Source organism: Sesamum indicum, linkage group LG11, assembly GCF_026168435.1.
Source record: "Sesamum indicum cultivar Baizhima isolate 11 linkage group LG11, ASM2616843v1, whole genome shotgun sequence".
Classification (NCBI taxonomy): domain Eukaryota; kingdom Viridiplantae; phylum Streptophyta; class Magnoliopsida; order Lamiales; family Pedaliaceae; genus Sesamum; species Sesamum indicum.
The window spans coordinates 936,293-956,534 of record NC_142667.1 but is presented as its reverse complement, the minus strand read 5'-3'; the positions used below and the strand labels follow the sequence as shown (position 1 = coordinate 956,534).

At 36.3% G+C, this 20,242-nt stretch overlaps 3 protein-coding genes across 4 annotated transcripts; 1 reads left to right on the top strand and 2 right to left on the bottom strand.

Annotated features, from left to right (window-relative positions):
- Positions 1 to 1,278: 1,278 nt before the first annotated feature.
- LOC105173129 (Nuclear transport factor 2 (NTF2) family protein) lies at positions 1,279 to 4,118 on the bottom strand. The gene is made up of 5 exons (XM_011094789.3): positions 3,694 to 4,118; positions 2,248 to 2,402; positions 2,000 to 2,066; positions 1,819 to 1,870; positions 1,279 to 1,732 (listed from the first exon to the last, which is right to left on the bottom strand). The coding sequence occupies exons 1-5, from the start codon at positions 4,028 to 4,030 to the stop codon at positions 1,633 to 1,635; spliced, it is 711 nt and encodes a 236-aa protein (XP_011093091.2). The 5' UTR covers positions 4,031 to 4,118; the 3' UTR covers positions 1,279 to 1,632.
- Positions 4,119 to 4,807: 689 nt separating this feature from the next.
- LOC105173127 (sphingoid long-chain bases kinase 2, mitochondrial) lies at positions 4,808 to 8,679 on the bottom strand. 2 transcript variants are annotated; one of them, XM_011094786.3, is made up of 13 exons: positions 8,570 to 8,679; positions 8,324 to 8,485; positions 7,779 to 7,855; positions 7,587 to 7,640; positions 7,443 to 7,502; positions 6,831 to 6,908; positions 6,651 to 6,697; positions 6,530 to 6,570; positions 6,314 to 6,398; positions 6,109 to 6,223; positions 5,870 to 5,992; positions 5,685 to 5,785; positions 4,808 to 5,393 (listed from the first exon to the last, which is right to left on the bottom strand). In XM_011094786.3, the coding sequence occupies exons 2-13, from the start codon at positions 8,481 to 8,483 to the stop codon at positions 5,264 to 5,266; spliced, it is 1,071 nt and encodes a 356-aa protein (XP_011093088.1). In that variant the 5' UTR covers positions 8,484 to 8,485; positions 8,570 to 8,679; the 3' UTR covers positions 4,808 to 5,263. The 2 variants fall into 2 exon arrangements, with proteins under 2 accessions (XP_011093088.1, XP_020553344.1); XM_020697685.2 differs by lacking the exon at positions 8,570 to 8,679 and having other exon boundaries at positions 8,324 to 8,549.
- A 1,395-nt stretch (positions 8,680 to 10,074) lies between these two features.
- On the top strand, positions 10,075 to 20,120 carry LOC105173126 (uncharacterized). The gene is made up of 10 exons (XM_011094785.3): positions 10,075 to 10,899; positions 11,013 to 11,111; positions 11,289 to 11,500; positions 12,561 to 12,754; positions 12,878 to 12,983; positions 13,075 to 13,394; positions 15,393 to 15,788; positions 16,761 to 16,842; positions 16,936 to 18,522; positions 19,766 to 20,120. The coding sequence occupies exons 1-10, from the start codon at positions 10,832 to 10,834 to the stop codon at positions 19,921 to 19,923; spliced, it is 3,222 nt and encodes a 1,073-aa protein (XP_011093087.1). The 5' UTR covers positions 10,075 to 10,831; the 3' UTR covers positions 19,924 to 20,120.
- The last annotated feature ends 122 nt before the right edge of the window (positions 20,121 to 20,242 follow it).

Genomic DNA, 20,242 nt, shown 5'->3' with positions numbered 1-20,242 from the left:
TTGACTTATTACTGATTTATTGCCTGCCAGACAAATCTTCTTTAACTAAACTACTATTATACAGTGAAAATACCTCATCACACGCATTAACACTGAAATGTTTAAGAGCAATTTGGTTATAAAAGAATTTCTTTGACCTGGCATAAATCAGTAGTAAGTCAACTAGGAGTAGTATGAATTTTTATTCTATTCTTTTGTGAATATTGTCAATTTCGGTGAGTTTTGAATGACGATTAGAATTATTAATTTATTAAAAAAAAAGTAAACTTCAAAAGTACTAAATGTAAATTTCAAATAATAGGAGGTTAATATATAATTACACAAAATATCAGTGGAAAGGGGTGTATTTATCCCTTATTTTTCAATACACATGTTTAGAAATGAGAAGAGTTATATGAGATGATCTAATTATGAATACATCTACATAATATATTGTTACATGACATTTATTAATAATTAATGATATATATATATATATCTTACTAAATAAAACTATCCCGAGAGAAAGTGTTGAAATTTCAAATATAGAGTGCTGCGCCTAAACTAGAAAACATTTTCATGATTTTTGTTCATCAACTACAAATATATATTTCATTATTATATCTTACATATAATTTGAATTCATAATTTCAAATTTGGTTGCATCTTATATTCTATTTTTTAAAAAAGCCCTATTTAATTTAATTTATTAGGTAGAAGGAGAATATTTATTGAGCTAGTGGAGTGTGTATATTGCAGGATGGGGGCGACAAACCCCCTATTAATTACTATAGTGAGGTGAATTGAATTATTCAACACAAATAGTAAAATTTACCATCACTACCTCCATCATCTTCGTCTTCTTCTTTCTCCATGCCGACGGTCCCTTCATTGATCAAAGAAAAAATGATGTTATACTTTGAAGGACATATAAATAATTTCTCATTCCAAAAAAAAAGGTTATATCAATTGAAGGACATATAAAAAAATGTTTTGTACGGATGAAATGTTATATCAAAGTAAACTACATATAATTAATCTTGAATTTTTTTACTTTATATTCAATTCAGATTAATGCTATCATATAATTATTTTTATTTTTATACTCAAAGTGAACGGGCCTAAATGTATCTACTTGAGTAGTGAAGTAGATTGGATTCCCAATTATGGGAGAAGCATAGGCACCAAAAAACTTTAACAAAACCAAATATCATATTGAAGCATGTGAGTCCGGCCACTTGAAAGCCAATAAAGAGGAAATTTATGTGTCAGATCACTGCAATTGGTGGGATGAATGGATTAAGTCCAGATGAATATACGACTTTAAATACTAAATTTGAATGAATTTTTAACAGAAACGAACATTAATACAACTCTGAGTAACTTCTCTCTTCTTTTTTGGTATTTTATCATTCCATCCCATCCATGATTAAACTTGTGTGTTTTTGCGGATATATCCTGTGTATATACATACATACATGTAAAACACTAGCCATCAACACACTCCACTCTTAGTCGCTCGCCTATGTATGATGCTCCTTAATATACGTAAGAAATCACAACCATCAACGCCCTTGTTTTTATCTGAAAATGAGCACCATACCCTCAAAAGGGAGAGGAACCATTGTCATACTTAACGTCAGACCCTTCATCTCATTTCTCTAAGCTGGATTTCTTGCCACTTTTCCCCCTGCTAGGCCGTAAAATTTGCTTCAAAAGAGCCATTTTGGGAACGTTCCAGTGCTCCACATGCCTGAAAATTTAAGGCAGGCTAAGTACAAGGATAAATGATGAAGAGGTAGAATAAGGGTACAAATTACTGAAATACAATAGCAATACCTGCATACTTTTCCAGATTTTTCATCAAAGAAATACTCTGTATAGCCAGTGGCTGCAAGAATTCCAAGAACCAAACATCAAAAACAATCATGGAGTATACTGGTAATGAGTTCGTACAATGTTGGAAAAACACAGCAGCAATGCTGTTGAAATTTCTCCCACGGAGTTGAGTTGTAGATACCTGATAGAATCGGCTTCCATGGAAACGACATGATGCAGATGAAACGCCAGTGCCCGATTCCTTTATCCTGTTCCGGAGCAAGAACAACATAAGAAATCTCTAATTACTGATGCAGTAAATGGACATAACTCCTGAACTACAAACATGTTTATATATCACGAACTACTTGATACATAAAACTTCAACAAATAGGAATAGAAAATTAATGTTGTTGCAAAAGTTTGAGGTAAAGAATGGTAAGAGCTCACCTCAAAATCCTCCCATTTCATAAGTTTCATATTTGACTGCTCAAGTAGATATCCAAAATTGGTACAGTTTCTTTTGAACCGACTTAGCCCTCTGAACGAACCGGCTGGATCAGCAAATTCACAGTCCTCTTCATAAGCATCAACTGCCAGATTTCCTGTATATTTGCAACATAATTAGTCCTAAAAGAGACCTAGAAAATTTTCTGGATGTTAATTACGACGACCTCCCTCGTGCTACAACCCTTCTTACTTTAAAAATCATAAAAATCTCCACTCTAAATATCTAAACTTAATGAAACCTACCTAAGTTAACTGCACATCTATCGTAAAAAAGCAAAGGGAGGTAAAGAATAATAGTTTTCTTCAAATTGTTTGATATGATTGGAAAGGGAGTAAATTGAGAAACATAAATTGAGAAGAAAAGAGTAATTTTTATGAATTGTTTTAGTAACCATTTACCTTTATTTTTATATTAGAAAATAAACAATCTAATGTTATACTAAAATAATTTTAGTATATAAAAGATTTTGAAATCTTATTAGTAAATATAATCATAAAACAAGAACAAAAAGACTTTTTATTAATAAAAATATTTATCAAAATGCGTACCATGCATTTATTATCAATTATTCATTTTAAATAAATTAAAATTTACTATCAATGATTGACGAGGTAGGAGTTTTTTCGATGATTAGTCATCTTTTCTAAAAGAATATGTACCGGTATTATCATTGGAACGAAAAAATTGGAGGAAAAGTATATGTATTTATATACACACACACATAGTTAATAGAATAAAAAAAAATATGTATTTTTTTTTCTTTTTGACCTTATTCTTCTACTTTTTCGCCAATTTTGGACGGCAACAAAAATGAATTTCCAAGTAGTTTCATAGACATACAGTTTTACTTTCCCTCCAACTATTCTCCTTAACCAGAGACCAAGCTTTTTTTTATACATTCATCTTTTCTTCTACTTTTTGAATACACCCATTTTTCACCCAACAAAACAAATCCTATAGAAATGAAGCGGTATGTAAACATTGTAAATCTTTATAATTTCATTAGACAAAAATACAGCAAATAATTACACTAACAATAGGAATTAACCCTCATAAGTTATCAAAATTATTAACTATCTTGCTTTCCAAATTCTAAAAATTTCTGCCATTGAAGCATCTTAAGTTAATCACATTTCTTTCTATCTTAATTTACAACATTAACATTCCTATAAAAATTTTAAATATTACAAGCAATCTAAAGAAAATGAGGGGTACTTGAAAGAACAATCTTACTAATTCTAGAAAAGTAAAAGAATAGTTCTCATGATCCTGCAACATAATATATACAACTTCATCCAAAGAAGAACCCGAAAACTTCCACATCCCAAGGCCCCAACACCAAAATTAAACTATAATTGCCTCACAAATCATAACTACGAAAGTACCTGTAACAAAATAGGATCTCTGGAAATCATCTTTAATGCTTTCCACGACAGCAGCTCGATCAATCCTTCCGAACCCATCAAGAGAAAGCTCTGAACTAGGTCCGGCGTTATCCCCAGTTTTCGACGGAGAACGGAGGAGAGAAGCAGCCACACCGAGGAACTCAGAGCCGTACCAGGCGATTTTGAGCAGCACATTTTCAGGCTGGGATTCTGGATTTTTGGCTGATGAATTGGAGGTAGGGTTCTTTGCGAGGAATCGGGTTTTGCGAACTCTTTGGCGAGGGTTTGGATGGGAAGTTTGAGGGTTGATGGAAGTAAAAGGGAGGAAAGTTGCCATGGTAATTGGTGAAGTGAAGGAGAGCTGTTGGTAGTTGGGTTGTAGTCGCTGGAGCCCATGTCCCGCGGTTTTCTTGCCCTTCAAATATCTTCTAGTTCCACAAATGCTGACCATGAAAAAGAAACCTAAATTACCAAATTTACATTCTTTTTTTCTTTTTTTTAGGGGTTGTAGTGTGGGAAAATTTTGATTTTGTTTTCATTTTATTTTTAGTATTTTTAATGGGATAAAAATATTTTATTGTTTTTTGTATGAAATATTAAAAGTATATTTAGATTGTTAGTTTTTAAACCTAGGTTTGTAAGAACTGAGAATTTATTTTTATTAATTTTTTATATAGGTATTTTGTAAATATTGTATTTTGAATATATAGTATAATACATGCTTTTTTTTATCATAAATTTTTATTTTTCTCTTCATCTTACATTATAGTTCTTTTTTATATATTCGCAGGAACTGCGTGCAACGACGACTAGTTTATTAATAAGTAAACATGACATCGTCGGTCCTTTTTTGTTACGGAATATTAAGATCTAAAAGAGTGTTTTGACAAATGTGTTTTCAGTAGACTAATTTGCAAATTTCTATTGAAAATATACGTTTTTCAATGAAATTAAACTAAACAAATAAACTTCTCATATCTGAAATAATGTCAAATTGAAATTTGACTTTTAAAAATAAAATCAAACACCTCATTATTTGTTGGAATTGACTGCCTGGTTATTGTAAACATGTAAATAAGAGAGAAGTATCAGTAGTTGGTCCGTGTGCTGGAGCTCAGTCAAAAACAACCAAGTTGAATTCACAATGTGGCGTTGCATGAGAACAGTTCAGAAGGATTCTGCTCAACCAAAATCACAAAGCACCATAGTCAGTCTGTGTAAGTCCGGCATGTCGAACAAGGATACAACACTACAGAAAGAAGCAGGGCTGTTCTATAGTATGAGAAACATACAATTTTACAGAGAATATATCACTAAATAATGTTTTATTATGTTACATCCCTTCGGCCTCTTTGCTTTTAATCAGCTTACAATGCTATCTTAACTCCAAGTTGGTCCTTGCTCTTAATCAGCTCCCAACTCATCCCAAGAACGTATGCTGTTGTAGAAAGTTTCTTGTCTTCGTATGTTGTCACCATGTAGGGATGTAAAAGTATCTTCAATCTAGTGATGCTGATAGAAAACAGTCATCATATGCACTGTTTCTTCATACTGTCTTTCGAGGGAGATGTTAGCATATCATCTCAATAGCACCGGGTAAAATGGTAAACTTTCTTGGGAGGAACCCCAAGTATTCCCCATCTGACTGGACGAAAATACTGCAACTGCTACCAACCTCTTCAACTTCAATAGAACATGCTCTGGAAGGAGATAATGCATAAAGTTGTGAATAATCAGGTTATATCCAACAAATATTTTGAGCAAGATTACAAGCCACATGGTAACAATAGAAACCCAACACAAGTAAACCAAGTAAGATAGAGAAAACCTTCTATTAGATATCGCAATAGATAACATAGACGATAATATATGCAAGCACCATTTCCATTTACGTTACTTTTGGTGGACTATAATAAAACATAGGCCACAGCGAAAACCCTGCAATTGAAGCTAGTAATGAAAATATATGGACAATTCAAATCCAACTGTACCTTCTTGAAGATACATTTTTCACAGACAAGTGTGTCCCATTGTATAGCTTATGTAGTTTGAGAATGAAGTCATACCATTTGAAGTCCTGAAGAACAACCACCTGAACAAGAAGTATGTTACAGTGAACCCTTTTTTCGGTTTAGTTGAGGGGAACCAAAGTAAGTGAGACAGTTATTCCTTCTACCTCAAAGTTCCTGCTAGTCGGGTGGGCATTCGGTGAAATCTTCATTCCACCGCCAAAATATTTGGCATTCCCAATGCAGAGAGCTGTGACCTGGGAGTATACTTCCCAATCACCATCATCAACCTTGACAAGATTATAGAACAGGGTATATTTTCTTAGGGAACCAAGAAAGTAAGGTGGGTATATCTCAAGTTAATGCAGGACAGTAATACAGGGGGAAATTTTGAGACCCTGCTAACCTTTATTCTAAGGTCCTTGTTATGATGATCGAAAAACGCTTGCAAAGCACCAATAACATAACAGAGATTTCCAAACTTCTTGTATCTTGAAGCATAATAACCAGCCTTTGCACTCCTGAAAGGTTAAAAGAATGAGGGGCGATAAAGTCGATGATTTTCATCCCAGACCATAGTTTAAATATGCTCTCAACAAGCTTATGCTTACAGATGAATATCAGCAACATTTATAAAATAATGTGGTTCTCCACTTTCTCCACTAATAACTCCAACATCAACTTGAGATCTAAACCCTGAAACATAACTTAATGAGAAGAGAACAAAAGAGCAGATGATTTGGTCGAGTTTCACAGAGGTAAGACCTTAACAAGGTAAAACATCTGCCAACAATAATTCTAAAAGTAGAGCTGAGCATTTTGAATACCTTTGGCAATGCGTTCAATGGCATAATGAGGATCATTCTTCCTGATAGCCAGAAAGAAAGCAATTATTTCTAGGAATGGAATAGTCATCTACAGATAACAACAGCACGAGATCAAACTGACCAGCCAAATGTTCTGGCAAAATCTGAACCAGTCCCCAAGGGAATAAGCTGTCAGAAGGACAAGAAACATAACTTTTTCTGATCGATCGCATCAAGCCATTGGAAGGGAGACTAACACAACGAAAGTTCACCATTCAAGTACTACTCTATTTGAATATATAACACAGTGATCATCACTTACGCCAAGAGCAGTTGTATGGACAGCCTTCTGATCATGATTAGAAACAGGTTTCCCAGCCCAGAAAAAGCCGTTAACAACCTGCAGTTGTCAGATGAACTAGGCTTTGAGAATAGGGTCCACATTAAGCAGCACTGGAAGTGTTTCACTTATGATGGATGTCAGATGGCTACAGTAAAACCTTGGTTTTTCAGTTTCGGAAGAAATTACATTAACAGGCATTACACTGACAATTGAATGCTACATCATCTTGACACTAAATTTGACACAAATAATGATCTTCTCATTTAACAAAATGAAGGGACTGCATAATGGAAATGAAACGTTAAACTCTTCACCAATCTAATTGACAACCTTTTTGTCCATAGACGTCATTATTGTGTGTCTTACAAGCACCAAATTGTTTCAATATCTAAAGCAATGAGAAATGTGTACTGTGTATCTCACTAGTGGCCAAAAAAAATTAACCAGTATTATATTGCCATCTAATTGTAATTCACAACTATTAAGTAGAGGGGTAGCAATCAGCTAAAATTAAATAATTTTGTCACAAAAGTAAGTTGATTTGTGCAAAAAATAAACCTAGATTCTTCCTGAAGGAGAAACCAAATGCACCTCATGAAGAGTTCCATCACCCCCAACAGCAATCACAGCATCAACACCCTCGCGTATAGCCTGGAAACAGAATAACCGTCAATTCCCACAATTTGGGCAGCATGCAGTCAGAACTCAGAAGTATAATATCTAGCTAAAGCTCACCTCCCTTGTAATGTCAATGGCATGACAAGGACCAGAAGTCAAAGATTCACATATCTGACCACAATACAAGAAAATCAGAATACAGAACCAGCAATTTCTCTATTGACGGAACAAGCAGCTTCATTGCTCAATATACAACAGACGCAACAAAATCAAGATTCACATAGCTCTTTGAATAAAAGGTTCACTCACGTTACAATCAGAACCGAGACGAGACCTCAGGTAAGGCAACAGTTTCTTCCACTCCTTGCCAGTCCTTCCATTAGCTCCTGCTCAATTTCAGCCATTTCCACATCGTTTAGACCCGGTTACAGCAGAGAGAAGAGTGAAAAAGAAACGACAAACCAATAAAGAAGGAATTTTCATCACCGTTTCTTTTATAACAAGATAAGTACAAAAACTCTGGAAACTTTCTCAAATACCATGGAATAAATAAATGAAACATCGTAACGAACACCAAATATCTATCTCAATTATGCATGTACAAGCATTCGCTTTCTTTTTCTTTTCTTCCTTTTTCCCCCTTTTGGGAATAAACCAAAAAAAAGAAAAAACGTTTTCATCAGTGTTTTGACACTTGGCTACAACGTCCAAGGATACAAAAACCACCCAAAACATAAAAAATTAGGATTCCACAACTTCAACACAAACAAAAACACGGTGTGTTAGTGAGAGTTTGCTCTTATGTGAACCCAAAATTTTATTCAGACGACGAAACGCGTAAAGTTGAGAGAAACCTCGGGGATTCACAACAAACACAATGTCGCGGCGGCGAGGGGCACCTCCACCGCCGAGGATTGCACGGTCGGCTGCGAGATCTGGAGCCATCGGTTGCTCTGCTCTGATAAACGAAGGCTTAGCCATTGGCACGATTACCACTGCGCGACATAAAATCATATCTGCTAATGCAAACACGTATGTTATATATAGAAAGAGAGAGAGAGAGAGAGAATTGTATGATTACAACGTTAACGGATAGATACCATAGAGTTGTTCTAAGTAAGGAATCGATACGGTGAGCGTTTAGTTGTTAATAACGGAACTAAAGAGATCAATAAGCCAAAAACATGGTGCACTTGAGCAAAGAGGGCGTGGGACTTTGTTGTTCAATACAAAAGAAACAAAGTGTGAATTACCAATTTATTGTTGTGATATTGAAAATAAGTAAATTATCTTCCTATAAAAAAAATATAATAATTTATTTTTTATATTTTTAAAAATGAAACAATATACATTCCTGTCTAAAAAGGTAATTTGTTTCATTTCAAAAAACGTAGGAAGGTAAATTGTTGAATTTTAAAAAATATAAAAAGATAAATTATTATATATTTTTTCATAAGATAGTAATTTATTCATTTGTAATATCACAGGGGTTGCTTATATTTATCCCAAAAAACGAATTATTTTTGGGGTTTATGAATGTATTAAATTATTGATTAAATCATATAAAATCAATTATTAAGAATTAATTTAAATTTAGTTTTTCAAAAATAATAAATCAAACTTTAAAATTTATTTTTGATTATTTTAATATTGTGACGCCTATCATTGTCAGAAGAACATGAAACATAACTTAAATATTAGAGTGCGCACCTGTTCTACAAAAATCACCATATGATAATCTTAGAATTCTTAAAAAGATCTTACTTTGTGATGTTGCTAGACCTCGGTAGGCATTAATTTGAAACTCGATCTAAGTTCGGAACAAGTGAAAAATAATAAAACACCTATAAAAAAGTGAAGTTGTTTGAGCCCAACTTGAATGCAGTCTGATTACAATTCATGAAAATCGAATTTCACTGATAATTACTCAAATTGAAATATAATTTTTACAGTTGGACAAATATTCAAATAAATACTTAATAATAATATGATCAAGTACTAGTGCTTGAAACAATTCCGCTCCTATTAATAATATTGAATCAAGTACTTTTTGACATCATATATACTTTTATTTAATTATTATTTACAGTTGTTGGTTAATGATAAATATATAACTTGTTTATTTTCATATGTTCTGCACACCGCCATATCAACATATGGTGGGTAAGTGCGAAGAGAGACGATGAGGACAAATAGCCTAAGCCACGACGACCATATGACTCCGACTAGTTGTTTAACTAATTTATTTACGAATTTTGAAAAATTACACTAAATGATGAATGTGGAAGTTGGAATAATTATTATTAATAATAATTTTGTAGCACACATATAATATAATATGGTTATAAAAAAGAAGTTATAAAGTTGCCAAAATAAAAAAATAAATAAAAACCATAAAAAGATCAAATATCAAAATTCCACTTAGGTCCTCCATAGTTTTAGAACAAAGACTCCTTAGATATTCTTTTACCCCAATGGAAGTTCATTACGTACGCGCACTGGGAGCGGTAAAATCAGACGAACTAATTGACCAAACCCACGCCACGGATTCGGTGGAGGAGTGGCTTCACGCCACGACTGAGAGCGTGAAAGCAACCTCCTATTTTTGGAGCTCTGTAGTGGTGTCCGTCGACGTCATTTCCAATCTTGTTCCTGAGAATTCAGTCGTATCGCTCTCTCTCTCTCTCTCTTTGCAAACAAATCGAAGAATGCGTATAAATGTATACATACGGATTCCTATGTGTATATAAAGATACACGCAAACGAGCACCGTACACATACATGTGCGTGTGAATGTGTGTGTGATGTGTCTGGATTATCTTTCTCCTGACGTATGATTCATGGGAAATTAGGAAGAAATATTGGAAATTTAAACCCTAATTTTTGCATTCGCTGTGTCTCAATTTCGATCCGTGGAGAGGCCTAGGTTGGGAGTTGGTTTGGATTAGATTGTAAAGGGAGCGAACGTGGTAAGACATGATGAGCAATTGGGGGTTTTAGTGTTGTATGTTGTGGGCAGTAAGGGGCTTGTTTCGACTTTTGTGTATTGAATTTTTGTGGGATTAGGCATCGATTGATCTGGGGAGATCAATTAATGGATTAGCTTGTATCATTTATTGTGGTAATATTTTGGCAATTTTGTGGGCATTGACTTCAATTTGTAAGGAATCAGTTCGATGAATTGAGAATCCAGTTTGGAGATTCCAACACTTGAGGTTCTTTTATCCGAGTCTGGGGAGTTTTTTCTTCTAATATTTGTCTTTTTGCACGATTGAGTTAGATTTGATGTGTCTAGGGGATTTGTGTAATTGAAAGTGTATGTTTTAGTTGGTGGAAAGTTATTTTGAATTGCACACTGCAGAATGAGCTTAGAAAATGAAGACCAGAGATCCCCGGACAAGGGGTCTACCGAGTTTGATGTGGTTCTAAAGTAAGTTGTTTTGAACTGTCTTGCTTTTTATTACACGAACGTGTTCAGTTATTGTTGGATTTGAAGGTAGCTTTTATGTAAATTAATTAATACTTGGTTGTTTGATGATATAGGAAGCCGAAAATAACCTATCCAAGAGAGTTCTTGTTGTCTTTGAGTAATTTGGATATCTGCAAGAAGTTGCCAGGCGGTTTTGACGAATCACTGTTATGGTAAAAGACAACTCTGCCATCCCTTATGCTAGTTACATTTCAGGCTCTTGTAATAAATAGAAACAAATATCAGTTATTCAATTGTTTTTAATGTCTCAAAATTTAATATGTCCCTTGCTTGAGATTCTTGCCTGTAGTAGAAGCTTCTGCCTATTTGAGTGTGTTTATCTGTTGTAGTGAATTCGAGGATGCCATCCAAAGCACACAAGATCGACCAAGAAATCCTGGAAGTCTGCCTTTGCAGGGTTTCAGACGAAATGAGTATGGATCATCTCCGCCTAGTCGAGGGGATTCTGGTAATTACTCTAGAGGCATTTATGGAAAATGGGAAAGCCGTTCTTCTGGACGGAGTGATCGAGACAGTGATTCTCAATCCGACCGGGAATCAGGTTCATGTTCAGCACTCTTACTTTGGCTTACCAAATAATCAAAATAGCCTTCTATAATTTGGTGAAATGTGCTCGAGTTGTCTGGTTGGATTAGAGTGTTAAAAGGCACTATTGCTACTAGAGTATCAAAAGCCACTCTTGTAACTGATCGCACAAAAATCTGGTTTCTGGGGTCCTCTTGGATCAGGATCTCTTGATTGCAGGGGGCACACTAGATATCCTTTATTATCTTGACTGTTATATTCGAAGTCCACGCTCTGGTACTACTCTGACCCTTATTTCCCTTTGGGTTGAGTCTTGAGTCACCTGAGGCACTTTTTTCTAAATGCTCTGGTGTTGCATGAATAATTAGCCTAATTGTCAGTTAGGTAGAACCTAACTATGAGCTCATCGTTTTTCATTTCTAAAGTTGGATAAATTTGTGGATCATATTTGGTTAGCTGTGTACTAAAACTATAGCCTTCATTCATTCCTTGACTCTAAGGCCTTTAATCATTCCTTCACTTCTTTTTCTTAAACTTTCTCTGGATTTAGGAGCACTGTGTAATGGTCCATCAATTTTCGTCAGTGTTGTTCTCTACTTAAAAGCATAATCCTCTACAGTGTGGTGCTTTATTGGTCAAGCTCATTTACCTTCTGAATTGTACTTGCATCACAAATTGAATTCTCCTATGTGCTCTTTTTTCGGATGTGTACGAACATTCCTTAAATCGCGATTTCCTTACTGAAGGTACCTCTTATCGTAAGGCAAGTTGTCATACCACTAACTCTAACACTACTTTTAAGGGCAAAAGTGTAAAGATACTAAGGCGTTTATTTATTCAATACTTTGTGCCAACTGAAAATGGGGCATGCAAATTGGAGTAGACAGAGTAGCATGTACGTAGTTAGGACTTTTTTGCTAATAACTTTTCCTGCACTCCCATGCTCGCTTACCTGCTCTGTGTACGTGTCATATTTTACATTTATGTGAGTTTCATCTTCTATCATACTTCTTTTCCTGATTACCTTTATCAAATTTTTTTCCTGGATTTTAATTACTCGATCCCTTCTCATATAGATTCTGGGAGGCGCTACGGCCATCATGCTCGACGGTCTTGGCAAACTTCAGAGCAAGATGGTCTCCTTGGGAGTGGTTCATTTCCACGACCATCTGGATATGCGGGTGGGATCGCTGCTCCTAAGGTGAGAGCAAATGAACACTATCAACTTAGCAAGAGCACTGAACCATATCATCCTCCACGACCGTACAAGGTTAAGCAATACTTTCTAGTATCTTATTCTTAACATTTATACTTGTTTTTCTTTTGTTTGTTGTTTCCTGGATTTGTCTGTTTATATCTGAACATTGTGTTGTGCAACTCATAATTGTTTCAGGCAGTACCTTATTCAAGAAGAGACACCGACTCCTACAATGATGAAACTTTTGGTTCAACGGAATGCAGTAATGAGGATAAGGCAGAGGAGGAGAGGAGGAGAAGAGGTACTGTTTTATACTAATTGAAGCATCCTTGGTTTTTATATTGCTCATCCGATCCTTTTAACTCGTTGGATACTCTCTTTCCAAAATTTAGCCTCTTTTGAGATGATGAGAAAGGAACAGCAAAAGGCTCTTCAAGAGAAGCAAAAATTATTGCTGGAGAAGCATAAGTCTACTGATGTCTCCGAACTTCATGAACTACTGGAGGATAAAAAAGAGAAAAAGGAACCATTTCTCAGGAACAATGAGTTTGAGGTTTCTGCTGCAACTCCTACCTTGGGAAATGATTCAGAAAAATCTTCTTTCGCTTCAAATTCTCCTGCATCCAGACCACTTGTTCCACCTGGTTTTAAAAACAATATACTGGAAAAAAGTTCCGTAGTGAGATCTCCTATTCATAATCCATTATTAGAGGTATGCTAGTTCAACTTTCCTTTTTTTTTTAATCTTCTCCACAGGCTTCAGTTGGAGAGATGCATGATGATTTTACAATATTTTTCAATAGTAAGGCTCATTCTCTGCATGAGATTGTAGTCTAGCATCTTCATGCTTGAGCTGTATGCAATATTTTTTTACTTCCCATTAAAGATGCCAAAAAATAAATGGATTTATGACACTTGAACCTTTACAATTAGAGCTCTGAATGTTAAATAGTTCTTTGAAGGACATGATTCTCTTTTAATGTTTGCGGGTTTTCTTCAGCTTGATGACTTTGACCAATTTGGTTGTCTGCTTTTATTTCATGGTAAGTTCCCAATGTTGAGAAGTGAAAAAATGGGTTCGTGGAACGTGGCTGCAACTATAATCCTTATGCTTTTCCCCTTCTTTGTCTTCTCTATTTCTGGCTCTCAGGATTCTGCTTGTACCTTTTCTCCATTAAAATTTTTGGTTCAATAACTTCCAGTTCTGATACCAGATGTGGGTCCTTACTTTTTGTTTTTCTGTCATATTTGGGCCTGAATGATGTCTCTCAAGATACTGCTTGTACTTTTTTCTCCCCAAAATATTTGGATTCACTTCTTAAGACCAGTAGACAAAATCCTTGCTCTTTTGTTTTCTGTCACATTGGACCTGGATGCTGTCTCCCTGTATACTGCTTATGCTTTTCTCCAAAATTTTGGGTGCACTTCTTAAACCAGGTGAATGAGTCCTTACTCTTTTAGGTCGTCTGGGGCAGAGCATGTCTGGTTGTTTTAATAAAGTTAAAATAACTTTAGCATCTGATCTTGAGTTAAAGGTGTACTAGGCAACAAATTTGCAAAATATTTCTTTGCTTGTCCAACACTTCTAAAGCTTTACGGAGCACTTTCCTTGACGATACTTTTACAATTTCAAATACTGTAAGTTGAATTCGTAATCTGTTGTAATGTTGGTGTTCTGGTTTTAGAACATTGTTTAATATTGTTTGACTTCCCCTTGGGTGTATTTCTGTGGTGAAACACCTCCCTTGATTATTGCTCTCTGGGTGGACTTAGGAACTTGGTTTTATGTGTAGCTGAATAACAACCTGACCTCAGCAAGAGAAGAGGAAATGAGCCTTTTCTTCAATTTTACTTGCAAGAAATAGTAACTCACATAAATGAGATCCATTTTTTCCTAATAAGAATTTCTCTCTTTGGAATAAGGCTCATGTCATTTTGTTCTTTTACGATTACATATGATTCTTTGTTTTACTTCCTGTTAAATTTTTAACTTTTAGATGGCAATAGTTACTCCATGGAAATCCTGCTTCCTAGCAAACCATGAGTTGAATCGTTTATCTAACAGCATGCATGGAGTAGAGTTATCCATCCAGTAGTCTAGACTGATATTATAGACCAGCGCAACACAAAGCAAAGATGGATTGTACTCATTCTTCTTAGGAGATTCGATGTGAGGCCCTGAAGGTCCTTGGCCCCCCATCTATATAAATGATATACTTGTGACTAATAGAGATGTGAAGATTCATCTCATGTAGAGTCTCCCTAGCCAGCATTAATTGACCCAACATTGAGATAATTTACGTGCTGGTTGATGGGCTTTACGGGAAACATGCACATCTATTGATTTCTTACATCCTGCATTTCTACTACCTAAAGTTTAAGAAGCCTACTATGGAGACTAAAGAGAATTTCATATAGCCAGTTTAGCAAAATATTGCACTTTGCTCTTCTTGTTGGGTTTGTGCAATGAATTTAGAGTGGAATCCTTCTCTTTGTGAGGAGCATCTGTTAATTTTTTGTGGTACTCATTGTTCTGTTCTGTCAGTGATGAATTTATGTTAAGGGCAATGTACTCTATCTCTAATGCATTTGTTAGGAATAATTGTTATCCGGTTCATGCTATTTTTTTAAATAATTGTTGCATCATCTAAATGAAGATCATTATCATGTTTATTTCTCTTCTGAAAGATTGTATCTTGTGCTTTTACAGGAGGGGAGACGTGTAACAGGTTCGGATGCTGAAATCAACCTTGTGCAGAATGGTATTAATGATGGTTTAGAGCAACGGTTATCTCAAGATATCAGTTTATTTGATGGGAAACCTGCAGAGAAGACATGTCATACAACCCTTTTTGATAAAGGAGAAAATGTGTTACGCAAGAGTACAGATTTGCCTATCAGTAAACCTGGCATGGTAGATCAATTACCCCATGCTTCGAGTCATTCAAATGGGACTTTGGAAAACCCTGAAAGTGTTGAATTAAGTGTTGTTGCATTGGAGGATAAGATAGTTGGTGACTCCAACAAAAGTTTTTCAACTTCAATTTTGGAAAAAATATTTGGCAGTACATTATCTATCAATGAAGATGGTCCCAGTGCAGCTGAGGTAATTAAATTCGTTGTCGCTGCAACCTATCCAACTGCTGCAGACTTTCTGTGGGCTGAACAATCTCATGTCTCGTAAAATAACTTGCATTTTATGTTTGTGAAACTTAAAACTTGATAAATGAATGTAAAACTCGAAAACTATTGGACTTTTGGTTCTTCTCGTTCTCCTTATATGCCACACTTGGTCTAGATAAATGGATGTGAAATTTGGTAATTTTTGAACCCCCTCTTCCTCTAAGAAAAACGTTTGAGAACTAGGAGGAATGTGGACACCTACTTCTAGGGATTGAAGTGCGAAGTGATTTGCAAAATGGTCTCACTAGCTGGATAATCTGTTGTGGCTTGTTGAGATGTTTTATTATGTCTAACTGGTTAGTCCATATGGTGCCAGATTACTCTAGACTATGACATAAGTAATCGAGAATTGTTGATGACCACGTATTCACTTCTGTGCTTTCCGTTGTTGGTATGTGAACCAATGACAGATGCCGGAGCTATTATGAAATTTTGCAACTCTACATTCGCTGTTAAGCTTGGAATTGTTAGGATTCCATCAGCTAAATTTACTCATGTTGACGGTGAAACTTCAGTAATACAGATATTAATTTCTTATTTGTGTTTGAGCATCTTATGTCAGTTACCTTGTAGAAGTTAGCTATAAACCCCAGCGGAGAGCTGTAGTTTTCATACGTCGTGAATTTGTATTTACCAAATTTATGAGTTGAAATAGATTGATATGTTCTTTTTTAACAATGGTCTATTCATTTATCTGAGATGAGCATTTTGTGTTTGGCTGAGACTGTTTTCCTGTTACTAGTTGGTTTGTGTGGATAATGGATTTGATCTTGGTCAAAATAAGTGCTGATATCTACTTTCCTTTTGTTTTAGTAAGCTTTTTCATGTATTCTTCTATCTGATGTGAGTCTGTTTCGCTAGTACTAACTTCTATGTCCTATTTGTTCTTAACTAGCACAATGATAGTAAACCTGATGACACATGGAGCCCCAATTCGGCTAAGTCATCAAAGTTTGCCCAATGGTTTTTTGAGGAAGGTGCGATGATTAAGATTTTTCTTTTCAATATTTGAATAATTACGGACTCGACTGTCTTTATTTGGTTATAAGTAATATTTTATGTTCTTTCAGAACCAAAGCCTGTTGATGATGCATCGTCTGCAAAGCCAAGCAGTCTATTGTCTTTAATAGGCAGTGGTGATAAAGACAGATATCAAGTTTCTGACACAGAAGCAGCCCAGAACTTTCCATGTGATCTCTCCAATAAGACCTCAAAACAATCTAGTAAGCTTACACTTGACATGCCATCTGCAGTTGATGGGGTCTCTGACCGGGCATGTATTGATAACAAACATGGGACTATTCCAACTGTCCTCACCTGTGAAGACCTTGAACAATCAATTTTGACAGAGTACTCCGCAAAGACTAAGAACCCACTTCTAAATGGCTGGAGTTCTGCTGATACAAATACTGAACAACCAAGTGAGCATGTCAATGATCATGCATCTGTTCACCTGCTTTCTCTATTGCAGAAGGGAACAGACAAGAGTAATGTGACTCTGAACTCCGGGGTTGATATCAATATGTTAGAGAAACCTCTAATCTCTCAAGAAAATGATATGGGCACAGCCGTAGAAGAGCCTAAAGGCGAAGAGAATTGTAAGAATGACCTTAATTCGGGAAAGACACTTACTCTTGAAACACTGTTTGGATCTGCTTTTATGAAGGAGCTACAATCGGTTGGAGCACCTGTTTCTATACAAAGGAGCTCCGCTGGGTCAGCGGAAGTTGATGCCGGAGACCCTCATGGATTACCTTTTCCAGTCATTAACAACGAAGTTTCTTCTTCAGCAATTGATGAAGTTGGCCTCCAAGAACTAAGTCACGACCGTAGGGTTTTTGTTTCAAATCACGGGCGGCAGATAAGGATGAGTACGGCTGAAAACTGGCTTGGTTTTGATGGTTTCCAAATTGGAACAACTTCACCAAAGCATCATCCTGAGGCAGTCCCCAAACACAGTGGGCTTGAAGAGGCAGTTGGATTTCAGCTGCCTGAAGAGAACATTATCCCTGTCACCGATCCTAGGAATCATCGGATTTCAACATTTGTGCCTGCCCACAATTCAGTTAACAATGTAAACTTTTCCTCAAATATACCAATCAATGTGATGGACAAACTGGCAGCTGCTAGTGCTGTTAAGGATGAAAGATTTATGCCAGGTCCAGAGAGTCTGCCCTTCATACACGGTCCTTTCGGAAACATGGAGCCTGAATTTCCCTATCAGAATCTTCCGGTGCAGCAATCATCACCAGAGTTTCAGCCTCCTCAAATGGCCCATGTCAGGCCATCATATAATCAGTTGGAGTCACATCTTGCTCACATGAGTTCCCAGATGAAGTTCTTGGGTCCAGAGCCCATGTTTAATCATGATTTTCCAGCCAGTGGCCAATTTCCTTCAGCCATGAATCAGCATCCTTTTCATCGCCCAAATATTGGTGTTTCTGGATTTGACGGCCCATCCCATCACTCAATGCTGCATCAGATGCAAATGTCAGGCAACCGTACTCCTCATGTACTACCTGACTTACCAAGGGGTGGGCCAGCTGCCCACCATGGCAATCGAGCGAGTGGTTTTATCCAGGAAATGAACCAAATCCAAGGCTTCCCTTTTAGGCCTCTCCAACCGAACATTGGCAGTGATGGGTTCCCCATACCAGGTAAATGCTTCTTATATTTCATTAAATGATACTAATTTAAATATTTCTTGCCTTTTGCGATTCTTTTTATAATAACTGAAGATACAAGATTATCATCGCAAGTTTCCTTGACAGAACGGGATGCTGTGCAAAAATATGTTTGCTTTTTTTTATTGCTATTTTAGGAATACTTGTATACAGACTTCTCGTTACTAGTCATATTACAGTATGATCCCTGGTTCCTGAAAAACCTTTGTTAGTGTCTGCCGGCTAAAAAGAAGTATCTGGAAATTGCAATCCATTTTACCCTGTAGGAAATATTGCAAAAAGAAAAAAGAAACCCAAAAGCAACAAATTTCCTTACAGCCAAAAATTTGGAAAATTTTGAAACTTCCTCTCTCCTCTCCCCTCTATCTATGTGTACCACACGAGCTCTCTGGTGTGTACTTTATTACATACATGCACACATACACCTACACCATCGCCTGGTAGGGGAGGCAACAGGGTTCAGCTGGGATAGCGGGAGGTGGGTGGTTCTGTGGATTGGTTTGGTAGGAGAATAAAGAGGAAACAGCAGAAGAAGAAGAGAAGAAAAAGACAGACAATAATAATAATTAAACTGAAACATAAATTTGCTGGGCATAACCTAACATTTACACCACCTATAGTAAAAGGAGACCCCAGTGCACCTGAACGATCACATGCACATAGGGAAAAGACATCTCTATCTGCAGAAAATGGTCAAAACCAATGGTGGAGAATCCAGTAAGCATCCCAAGATACCACTATTCTCCCAGCTGGTATGATTCAGACTGGAATGTTTTGAAGGGGGGAAGAACTCAAATCTACCTCTCCTACATCGAACCACGGTGGGGAGGGGGAGGATTAATTACCTCTTTCTTTATTTGTTGTAAAAGCATAATTAGTGCTCAACCTCCTCTGGCAATTATACAATAATAGTTTATGGCTGCAGCCGACATGCTTGTAAGCTAATATACCCTTTTGCGGGAATCTTGGATTTGTTTCTCGAGATCAAGCATCTCTGATCACTATGTGGGTCAGTCCTTTAGATCTTTAGGGTTAAAGCAACTCTCATTCTTGTTAACTTTGATTGTATCGTGGTTTACCAGTCTTGTTGCTGCTTCTCGAAACTGAATTATCATTCTGTCAGAAAATTTTAGTTAGAAGCATAGCCTCCAGGTCAAAGAAATCATTTGCTTTGATTATTTCTATGGAAATTACGCTTGCAATTTTTATTTTGCAGCTCCAGACGTCCATTCTGGAAGTAATCCTCCTGAGGCTTTCCAAAGGCTAATTGAGATGGAGCTCCAGGCAAACTCAAAGCACATCCATCCATTTGCCACTGGTCACAACCAAGGAGTATATGGTCGTGAGATTGACATGGGTTTCCGATATAGATAGATAGTTTCTAATAGAAATCATACAATATAGCATATCCATGTTGATTGTACAAATCCATCTTTCCACAAGGATTGACATAACGCTCTTTGTATGGTGGAATTTGTTTCTTTGTAACTTGCGGATATACCAACACACAGGGATGTCGATATGCATGAATGAGACAATCCGACAGTATTTCTTTTGGCTCTGGTTTTCAATTCTCCTGCCCCATGTGTGTTTCAGCAGATCTACATTGATAAACAATTGTTCAAAGAATGAAAGAAGGGACCACCAATGCGGTACAAGTTACACTTGCCCACCCGCGGGGGAGGGGGGGGGG